Source organism: Seriola dumerili, unplaced genomic scaffold (assembly GCF_002260705.1).
Source record: "Seriola dumerili isolate Sdu_G_001 unplaced genomic scaffold, Sdu_1.0 BDQW01000149.1, whole genome shotgun sequence".
Taxonomy (NCBI): domain Eukaryota; kingdom Metazoa; phylum Chordata; class Actinopteri; order Carangiformes; family Carangidae; genus Seriola; species Seriola dumerili.
The window spans coordinates 4668145-4679925 of NW_019174404.1; the positions used below are offsets into that span (position 1 = coordinate 4668145).

Below are 11781 nucleotides of genomic sequence, written 5' to 3' on the forward strand. Positions count from 1 at the left end.
CTAATTTTTACAGTGAGGAAAAGGCACGGTGTGCTGATGGCTGTGAGCCACATCTGAGCGAGAAGTGAACTGAGAGTTTGAAGCACCGATGAGTTACAGCATTTTGTGCTGTTGTTGCATAGGTGTAAGTAACACATGAAGCAAAAGTGAAACATTGCATTATTGTATTTCAAGCAAAAAGTGGCGTAAATACCATAAATGCAACAAATTTTTCATTCATTTTTTGTCGTAGTTTTTGAGAATATTATGGTGCTGTCATTTACTTTGGTCCAAACTGCCCAATGATCTACTGCAACTGTGTCCATGATGTATTTATACTACATATTTTATTTATTATATTCTTCTATACATGTTGTATGAATTTTAATGTAAAGCACATTGAATTTTCTTTTCGTGCGTGAAATTGCTTTGCCCATACAATGCATACAAATATATATGAACTTGGTGGCAGATAGGAGGTGACACAGCAATGGACTCCTTAATGAGCAGTCATATTTTCTTTGGCCAGTAGTACTGCCAGATAATCAGAACAGAGGTGAATTGAAAATGCTGCCAAATGCCAAAACCAAACATTGCAGATGGTTCTGAGAGCTGGAAACCAGATGACATGGTGAACAATGTCACAGACGTGTTTCATAGACATTCGATTCACACAAATTTGTCACAAAAACATCCAGAACAGATTAAACCTAACCTTCACCATAAATGTCATCATGTTTTCTTCAGACAGTTTTGTCTTTCATGCACTCACGCAAGTCATTCCGGTCCTGAGGCTTCACGAGCCGAGTCATTCAGCTCTGTACAAAAAACGAGTGGGATGGGAATTGGATTTGGGATTCAGCGCATATGACTTCCCTTGTTTCGATTTATAACATAATGATCGAGCTTCGGGGGAATGCAGCAACATGGCGAATTCAATCAATACAATTTAATTTGCCAAAATGACTAAAACCCCATAAAACCCCTGTTGGATTGCTTTGAGAGGACAGGAAATGTAGGAGGACGGTTGAATAGTCTGCTATGTTGTAAAATCATTCTCATGGAGAGGTATTGACTTTTGAATTGTTTAGAAAAAGGAACAACAAAAATTGTGAGTGATCAAGGTTTTGCCTTACCCAAGATGAGTGCTCCTTCATCTGGTGCTGGTTGCTATGGGGACCATTGGCATGGCCACGCCAGAAGCAGCTCTGACAAAGCTGGTAGCCATGGCACTGTTGGCACCGATACCGGAAACCCATCATGCTCTCGCTCCGGCAATATGAACATTCCACCGGATGGAAGACTGAGCGATGAAAAACAACAACAACAACAACAACAACAACAACACAGACAGGATTTTCAGTCGAGCTGTGACATCTCTTCTTACAGGGTCACTGAAAAAGAAAAACCTCTGCATGCAGTTAGTTTTAAGCAGCGGTTCCCAACCTTTAATATCTGACATACCCGCCACAATCAGTGGTGGAAAGTATCGAAGCAGATTAACTCTAGAAATGTATTTAAGTCAAATTTTACTTTAGTATATCCATTTTATGTTACTTTAAATTTCAGAGGGAGGATTTGCCTTTACACCACTACATTTATTTGACAGATATAATTAATGGTAACTTTACAGATTAAGATTTAACGTAAAAAAAAAAAAAAAAAGAAAGATAAATGATAAATTAACATATTGATACAGATTAAACTAGAGGTTCCTTAACATTTTGGCCTGTGTGTGATTAGCGAGTCCAAAAGATGATAAAAACATTTCTGTAGCCCAATTTGTCATCTCAGGTTCCCTATGATTTATCTTGTGAATATTGCTCCACCTCAACCTGCTGCGATAGTGAAACACTACTTACACATTGCTGCATCAGTATTAACAATCCAATAATGTCATATGTAAAAAATATATCATTGACAGAGGCCACTACTTTTACTTTTGATACTTTAAGTACATTAAACTGATAGTAGTTCTGAGGTTTTACACGAGTGGGATTTTGCAGAACATGTACCTCTAATGGATTATTTTTGCACTGTAACACTGGTACGAACTTATTGAAGAAAAGGATCTGAATACTTCTTTTAAAACTGCCCACAGCACTACACGACGTTCAAGTACCCCTTTATCTCAACAACATCCGTCATGAGAGATGAGATGATTTTCATTTTTCTTTCTCTCTGTCTGTTTGCTGAACTACTTCTGTGGCAGCAGCTGGAGGTTTCAACCATTTATCAGTTAAATTATTTTGTTTTTAGCAATCCGTTTTGACTCTCAGCTTGTAGTTTATTCGTTATTGTGACAATAAAAAATGATCTCATGTAATGCAGTTGACAGGGGGTAGCATCTATAATCCTATATGTGTTTTCCTCTTAAACATAAATATGGGGGATAAATATTTTATAACTACATCACAATTTCTATTTTTTCAAATTAACTGAGCTACTGAGTTAACCCCTGTCAACTGCATTACAACCACACTTTGTGGTACATGTTAAACTGGTTGGTAAAGACAGTTTTAAGGAATAGAAATTCATATCAAGTCATTGGACAATGTCAATTTCAAATGTAGAAAAATCAAATGAGGGACTTGAATGTTCAAATGCTGAAATTCCAACATGGATGCACAGTTTAACTGATGTACATCTACTACTAAATCAGCCCACACATTCAGGCCAGAACTTACCATTTTCAACATTAGCAAGTCGGTGCATGAGTGGCAGCCATACGAGACACTGAGGAGGAGGATCTGCCATCAACACATCCAAAAATGTGTTCAGCATGATCTTCTTCTGGATACAAACACAAACATGTGTCCAGTGAGAAATGTACATTATTACAAATTTAAAAGAAGACAGAGAAGAAGTAGAAGAAGAAGAGGATAGGGTGTTCAAGGATCCTACCTGCTGAGGGAAGCACGTCCGCACCGAATGCTCCGTGTAGCCGAATGAAGGGCCCTCGAACACAGCTGTGGGCAGCTTCAGCACCTCCCGAAGAAACTGATCAAACTTAGCGAACACCATGACTCCACTCGAGTCGGAAATCTGTGAGAAAATATCTGAGAGACAGAAACTGTCAGACTTCATTCTCAGCAACAACACTGCAAACAGGCTCCTCACATTTCTGTGAATGCACTACTGATCCACAGTGCATAAACTCAGCAGTTAAGACAGTAAATGAATTCTGCATGCGTGTTCCAACAGCGCCCTCATGTGGTTAATTTGAGCAACTACACGAAAACTTGACCTGTCCCTGGAAAACGAAGCATGTTCAGCTACCCAGGACAAATCAAATTTTTAAAAAATGCAGCTAATTTACATTTAAATATTTTGACGTGTTAAACGTAAGGTCATAAAATATGTACTTACAACGTAGTTTGTCCACAATTTTGCCTCCACACATTGTTGCCAGCATTGCTTTCATTGAGAAAACTGTCAGCTTCCCATGGCTTTCACTGCAAGGAGGAAAAAAAGTGACACTTCATTTGTACATTAAAGTGACTTTTGATGGAGAAATAACATAATAACATAATAGTCTTATTATTTGTCCTATAAATTAAAAGCAGCAATACAATGCGTTACTCTGCCTGGTATGACTATAGCTTTTGGTTGCTAATGTTAGCTAACTAAGTTTCACATTCTCCCATAATTGTCACCTTTGGCCACAGTGGCCACTGTTTAACTGCTTTAATAAATGTTAATATAATGTTTGCAGAGAAACATTGCACGTTTATGACCATTGAAAACAAAATTAGGTTACAGTGAAAAGTAGGATGCATTTTTATATTAATCCATTTTTGTGCAGAACCTTTCTTTAAGATGAGAATTAATGCTGAGATTAATAATTTAAAAGGCTGACCCAAAGAAACATTTGTACTATAATAAATACAACATACAGCAATTCATATGGGTAAGCATTTAACTGAAACAAATCAGTGTAATAGTGCTGTTGAATCCATTAGGGCCTGAAATGTCAAAAATCATTAACTAAACCTTAAATCACATCTTAATATGTTATATTCAGGTCATTATTAGTCTGCCTCAAGACCCTTTAAAATCTTTTTAACTTGCCAAGAGAGACCAGCTCTTTCATTTCAGATTCATTTAGCTCTGGCTTCCGAGCAGAGGTACATGAAAGCTCTTCTGCCTAATTCAGTTTGGACCTCAGGGACAAGATAGCGAAACCACTTCCTGTGATCACAGTCAGTCATTTCCACGAAGTTTCCCAGAGATACAGCAGCATGAATAATAATGGAGCGGGACCAGAGTGGCCTTACGGATAAAAGTAAACCAAGTGAATGAGGTCCATGAATGGACAGGGCAAGCAGCCAATCAATCCGAGCACACAGCGTACAATAATGAGAGAGCTTTACGGTCAGTAATAAACCTCGGTGCTCCAGGATGCACAGTGTCTGGAGCCTTGAGCGCAGAGCGCACATTAAGAGGACGGATATACAGTAAAGCATCACCAGGGATACTTGAGCTGATAGCGCCTTTTTCTATCTGCGGTGTGATGGAAAAAGCTAGAAGATGTGTATTTGTTCCAACATCAGTCAGCTTATTGCCAAGATATCAGTTTGTACAGTGAGGCTCAAGGCTGCAGTAGCTTCCATGAAAGAAGTTCATGTGCCTTTTTGTAAATTTGGAGCTTCTAGCAACCTTGAGAGTCTACAATAAAATGAACACATGGACAGTATTTATTATGTTCCAGTATTTTACACTCAATATATTCAAATTTGACTACTTTTAAGATGATAAAATATTATAAACAAATTCAGTATTTCTCCACTAGAATTTTATCTCTGGCAGTGCGGGAAGGGCTTTTGACTTTCATTTTGGGAAATAAAATGCTAGTTCTTCATTTTACAGGTCTGTAATTTCCTATATTTGGAACTTATTATAGGGAAAACAGAGTCTAAGGTGACATCTTAAAAAGTTTTGTTTTTGTCCGACCAATCTGAATCCTAAAGATATTCAGTTCACTGAAATATAAGACAAGGGAGAGCAGCAGATCCTCACTCTGAAGAGGCTACAACCACTGACTGTTTTTGACTCTTTTTGCTTAATAAATAAACAATGCAAGTGTTTTAGTCAAATAGTTGAAAGAAATTTCCTTGAGCCGCAGAGAATGTAATAGAACATTTTACTCAATATATAATGTATGAAAAATCTAAATATTAAAATATTCACTCAAAATCACACAACTACATGCATATGATCAAATTGCATGAGTGTAAGGTTGAAAGCAAGTAACTTTTTTAACAGGAACATACTGTTTGTAACTGGTGATGAAGGCTTACATAGCTGTTTTTTGGGGCCACAAGATAAAAAGATTTGGGACCACTGCTCTAAATACATGTCTGTTAGCTTCCAAGGTGTGTTTTAACATTCAGCCCTCAGTAACTTTGATGTGGCCTCTGCACCATCTCTACCCAAACAACAGAAAAAGTGATTCTGACGGATGATCGGCGCCTACAGAGAGTGGTGCTCCTCCACACTCACCACCTGCCTCATACCTGTCATAGGTGGCCACCATGAAGTTGAGCAGCAGCCCGATGGACTGTTCCACATTGATCTGGTGGGTGGTCGGCAGCCGCTTGTTGAGCTGGTAGTAGATGGAAGACAGGATAGTCTCCAGCCGTGACACATTGATCTCAGCATTGTGGTCTAATGTGTTGAGCCCGTTGTCACGAAAGGCTTCGATCATGTTCCAGACATCCACCAGATGAACTGTGAAGAGGGAGGGGGGCAAACAGACAGACTGTGAGCAATTTAGGAACAAACGTTTCTATTGGTTACACAGTGTCAGAACAGCTGGAAGGAACATGCTCTTACGGTTGCATCTCTTTTGCACAAACCGGAGTTTGCAGGCAGTCCTATAAGTCGACAGTCTGATAACATCGAAGTTTTGAGCTCCTACAAGACAAACACACATAGAAAGTCTCAATACATTTCCCACAATATGCTCTCAGAGGAATGTATAGCCTGTCCAGTTCAACGAAACAAAATGAAACATCTTACACACACACAATCAGGATTTCTGAAAGCACATTTAAACACTATCGCTGCCTTTGTGTGGGAGGAATAACAATGTACGTGTGAGGGACCACGCATCTCCTGCGCTACTTCGAGCCAGTCAGAGAATTACATGAGCCGGTGCTGACTATGACTATGAATAGTGAAAAGAGATTTCTCTCAGTCGACTCCACTCACTCATTTCCATGAAGAGCTGCCTCTTCTCCACCATGGCCTTGCCTCGTTTACTGCCTTCCTCGATCATTCTGTGGCACATCAAACAGCAGAGAGCATGCAGCGCTCACTGTTCACACAGCAGCATGGCGACAAATGCAACACACAGCTCCTTTTCATTGTCCGAAATCACTCAGATACCATGCAAGAGAGCGGGACTTACAAACACATCATGCATGCAGTTGAAGAAAATGCTTTCAGGAAAAATAAGTGTTAACATAAACCTCATAAATCAACATTCAGAGGGTCTGGTCTTCATGTGTGCATTATTTCATCAGTGGAGGAATACAGATAAGTGATCTCTAATGTGGTCATGCTAAGTGGCTGAAATGCACAGATGAGCTCCTGAACACTGGTGTAGGAACAGGATACAGCATGTTCTTCCATCTTTATTATCTATCCTGTCCATCAAGGGCTGTGTTAGTCACCCCACTTGCTTTGTCAGATATATAGATTGTGAGGCTTGGTTCGGCTGTTTTTAGATGATGGACGGTACACCGGTAATTTAATCAGAATGAAAACCTAGCAGAGCAATGACCAGTCTGAATTGCCATTTTGCGGATGGAGACGTGGGCAGCACTTCAGGCCAATGAAAACCAGAAGTAAATGATAATTCTTTTTAAAGTTAAAGTGTCTCTGAATGTTTGAATCTTGGCACAGTTTATACAGAAACTGTCATGGAAATCCACAACAAATATAAGAAACTTAGGAAAATTTAATGTTGACTAGTTCAACATCTTGGGAAATAGGTTTATTTGCTTTAATGCTGAGAGTTAGATGAGAAGACTGACACCATTCTCGTGTCTACAGCTACAGCTACAGCCAGCGGCCGATTAGCTTAGCTTAGCTTAGCTCAAAGGCATGTTGAAACAAGGTGAAACAGTTAACCTGGCTCTGTTCAACTGTTACAAAGTCTGACTATCAGCAGCTGTAAAGCTTGTGAAATTAACACGTTGTATCTCTTTTTTTTTATCCAAAATGTATCCAAAAATGTAATAAAAAAATTGTAAAAAGTTGGGGGTTTTGTGCTGGTTTATTTCCTGGCTGTGTCAATTGTGTCTTGGCCAAACTAAACCGGAAAGACAGAAAACAGGCGCCTTCCCCAGTATGTCAAACCCCTAATTTAAACTGTGCTGACAATCTGCAACTGCACAAAGATAAAAAAAGAAAAGAAAAAATAGTGAATAACACTGCTATCCACAAAGATTTTAATCTCTGGGTTCAGGTATCAGATGATGTGTGGAGGAACAAAGAGAGCGACCGTCTCTTTCATACCAAAGAATCCATTAAATTTCAACTTGTAAATTGTGTTGATGATTTCCAAAAGGATTCAACGTTGGAGCCTTTTTTTGTTGATGTTTGAACTTAATACTCATACTTGTGGAAGACAAGTTCCCTTTGAAACGATCTTTTTTTTATTTTTTCTTTATTGATTCCTTCTGTCTACGGTTTTACAAAAAGTGCCATCAGGGCTTTTAATGGTGTGGCGGAAGTCATTTCTTCAGAGTAGGTGTCATTTATTCTTGAGCAGTGGACACTTTAATTTGAAGGAGATATCCTCAGCTGCTCTTTAACAGTGATATTACCCTGTGTTCTTATGAAATGAAGATATTTCATTGTAATATCAACACATTAGCGGCATAAATTTGTAGTCTAATGTACAGGGAAATTGTATCCTTTGCTCTCGACATGACAAATAAATTGTTAGTAATAACTTCAGCATTGTATATCTGATTTTAATACAATTTTTTAAAGAATTTACCTGTCACTGGCTGAATGTCAAACAAAGTGCAGCCCTTAACGTCGACCCTGTGAAGAGAAAGACAAATTAAGAGTTAGCGAGGGTGCCTTTCGACTTGATATAACCATTACTATGAGAGCCCACTGACAAAATGTGGCTGACTTTTAAATAAGTAATTAACACCTCCCCTCCCTCCCTCCTTCAAGGACTTCATTAACTCTCAATTTGTGCTTTTGTTTCCCCTCTCTCTCCTCCTGTAGAGATATTGGTGAGCTAGCTGGGGAACACTCCAGCGCCCGTGGTCTGTGCAAATGATAATTCTCCATGACATCCCGCTCAGCAGTGACTGCATCCTGTGGGCTAATGACACCGACTGAGCTGCAAAGGAACCACTTAATGATGATGGACAAAGAGCACATTACGGCTGGCCAATGACTGATGAGCGCTGGGTGTCCCGGGCAGCCTCGGACCGAGGATCCGAGCGCCCGAAACAAGTCTGGATCACATGCATGTTCACGGGGGTGCGGGGAGGATCAGCTGACCAACAGAGTGTGAGCAAAGAAACCAATGTTTTGCTACTCACAAGAAGTCAGCAGAACGGCTGGGTTTCTCTACATTTTTTTTTTTTTTCCGCATCACACCTTGTATCACAGACACACGTCTTCTCACACTGATCTCTAGCGTTATGACAGAGCCTCTTTCCACTCTCTAACTTACAACTCTGGCTTGTGTTGTTGGGTGGCTGTTATTCCTGGTAACAGGGTCTTTGAAAGGGTGTCCTCCACTGAAGTGCTGTGTTGTTCAAGTGAGGCATTCATTCATTTAGCAGCTGAAACAACAAGGTATGATCGGGCCTGAAACTAATGATTATTTTCATTGGCGTATAATTATTTTTCTCCAATAGTGAAAGGATGACAATCACCATTTCCCAGAGCTCAAGGTGACTTCTTCTACAGCAGTTACAAAAACCCAAATAAATTCATTTTGCACTCATACAAAACAAATTACTGACTTTTGAGAAACAGAAGCCAGAGAATGTTTGACACATTTACTTGAAAAAGGACTGAAACCATGAATTGGGAATCAAAATATTTGCCTATTAAGCGACTGATGAATCGACTAATTGTTTCAGCTCTGGTTATGATAGCTGATTTCACAGCCAGCATATATAGCTGCATTTTAGGGTCGGAATAAATCACTTTGTGCCAAATCAAACAGCTTTTTTAGTGCTTTGAAACTATACTGTGGCTCTTTGTAGTTCAAGCGGCAATTCATGACTCCAACCCGGGCAGGATTAAGGGCTCATAAGGCAGTTGGGGAAAAACTTGGTCGGCTTCATTACATATCAAAAGGGGTCCGAAGCAATGCAACAGAAACTGTGTCTGAGCATTTGAACGGGTGATAAGTCAGAGGAGCACCAGTGCACCGTCTGGGGAAAGGCTAGAAAACATTTGCTATGCAGTGGGAGACCCAGCAGACACATGTCAGCAAAACAACACAATGGTTCATTGTAAATATTCAGCCTGTGAAGTAACTGCAGAAATTCATGAGTAGGCAACTCAGGCCTTGCTTTGGCAGGCAATGTGCAGAAGAACTGTGAGCAGTGCATGACAGCAGATGACAGTCTCCTAGGTACATTTATCATTTTATAAAAGATAAGGGAAAAGGCACAAGTTCTTAATAATTCATAGACAAGATGAATTCACAGATGAGAGCACATTCAAAGGCACAGACCAGAATCCGTGCGATAAAGGTCTGACTTCATGGGATTTAGTTGCACAAAAATAATCATAAGCTCATGCTGATTGTGATCATCATTAAAGGCCTGTAAAGGTGCATTTTACTGTAACCGCACCTGCAGCTTCGAGGTAATGACAACATCCTTTGACGGGAGTCAACATAAGGACTCGGTTACTGCAGTATCTCCCTTCCGCTGACATCATACACTTCTCCGTTTCTACGAGCCTCAATCCTCACACCGAGGAGCCCTGCAACACTTAAAATTCACTTCTGAAGCGACGGTAGAGCTCAAACGCAGCCATATTGCTGATTTAACTGCCTATTTACCTTATTTCCGCAATGGCAACGGTGCGTCGTGATGCCCATATTTTTGTCTTTGGATAAGAAACAATGGCAAACCTGCATCTTTACATTTCTCACTGCTGTCTCGACAGTCGAATAAGAGGTATAGCAGGGAACTGGCCTTTTCCAGAGGAAAATCACGCAGGTTGCGTTTAGAGCATCATCATCACCATCATCATCGGCAGAGGCAGCAGCAGCAGCAGCAGCATCAGCATCAGATGGGGAGGATAAGTGGTCCAGGGTGAATTAAGGAGGATATTTCCTCCGTGATTCACCGCCGCACTCTCACCTTTGATGAATCCACGCGTGTGTCCGCCGACGTTACAGCTGTCCGAGCGATGAGAAACGGCTCGGACCATCCATCGTCATATTTCAAGCTCCTCTCCCGTTTCATTCGACTTCAGTCTTGGGAACTGCGGTTGTAGCCGCACATAGAAATGTACGAGCGCCCCGCTCCGCTCGGCATCATCAGCGACCCAGCGGCAGAGGACGGCAGAGCAGAGCAGCAGGCTCGGAGATGCCATGCGCGGCCACCTACTATACTTTACGCATGTGCGCACGCACGCTGGTTAAAGGCGCGCTACTACTATTGCTGCTGTTACTCTGAATTATGATCCTGGGCATAGTAAAGTGGAGATGAACAAGAACCACAGATTGACTTTAATTTAAAGGGGCACTCCAGATTTTAATGTTGCACTTATAAAGTCGGAGGACTCACAAGATGCAGATTTAAAGACATAAATTTGGTCAGAATTGAGAGGCAGAAATATCCTTTTACACTGAATCCTACAATTCCCATAATGCAATTCAGTGGCATCTGTATGAGAGTCTCCCTGTTCAAATACATTTCTTTTATTGATCTCGTCAATAAATGCACAATAATGCAAGGCCCTGTAGGGTTATAGTGATCAGTTTATTTTATTTTAAATCATATCATGTTTTGTATGTTTGAAGGTTTGGCATGACAGATGGTTCTAAATACTACAATACCCATGAGCCTCACCAGGGCAGTAACAAATTTAAAGTAGTTCATCGTTGCAACTGGAATATAGTTGCTGATTTAATCCAAAATTGACCCAGAATCCAAAGGCAAATTAAATTACATTGCATATTGTGTCATTAGTTTTCTCAACAGCGTAATCTTTTCCACAGTAGTGGGAGTCACATGACATTCCCTATGGGAAATAATCACTTCCAGAACCAGATGCAGTTTATTCTGAAAGCCTTCAATTTTTTCACATTTTGTTAGGTTGCAGCCTCATGTTATATTAGATAAAGAAATAAATGAATAAATAAATAAAAATTCCCCCATCCATTTAAGAAGGCCACTGAGCTCTTGGGAACCTTCAACGCAGCAGAAATTTTTTTGTATCCTTCCCCAGATCTGTGCTTCAACACAATCGTGTCTCTGAGCTCTGCAGGCGGTTCCTTCTGCTGAAACATAACAAAATGTGAGAAAAACAAAGGGGTCTGAAGACTTTCTGAATGCACTGTATTAAACCAACCTTGCCTCCTATATGGCCACTTCTTTCAAATTCAGTTCCAGTTTGAAACTTTCTGGCTTTAAATTTTAAAAGGTTCCAGCTGGAAATCAGTAGAGTTTTTTTTTTTTTTTCCAAACTTTGGAAAGCTCTCCACAGAGCCACAGAGGACATTATACAACTGTTTCCATAGACTGCTTAGTACTCGTGATGAGTAAACTGAGCTTCTGTGTGAGATAGGCAAAGACG

General features: G+C 40.2%; 1 protein-coding gene across 2 annotated transcripts in view; it reads right to left on the reverse strand.

Moving 5' to 3' along the window:
• dtnb (dystrobrevin beta) overlaps positions 1–10513 on the reverse strand; it is a 35490-nt gene extending 24977 nt beyond the window's left edge. For both annotated transcript variants that reach the window (XM_022750171.1, XM_022750170.1), the window contains exons 1-9: positions 10341–10513; positions 7991–8037; positions 6193–6260; positions 5815–5895; positions 5496–5709; positions 3349–3434; positions 2884–3038; positions 2667–2772; positions 1116–1282 (exon numbers count right to left, since the gene is read on the reverse strand). In XM_022750171.1, coding sequence (XP_022605892.1) covers positions 1116–1282; positions 2667–2772; positions 2884–3038; positions 3349–3434; positions 5496–5709; positions 5815–5895; positions 6193–6259 — 876 coding nt within the window. In that variant the 5' untranslated portion in view covers position 6260; positions 7991–8037; positions 10341–10513. The remainder of the gene's footprint in view (positions 1–1115; positions 1283–2666; positions 2773–2883; positions 3039–3348; positions 3435–5495; positions 5710–5814; positions 5896–6192; positions 6261–7990; positions 8038–10340) is intronic.
• Between the last annotated feature and the right edge of the window lie 1268 nt (positions 10514–11781).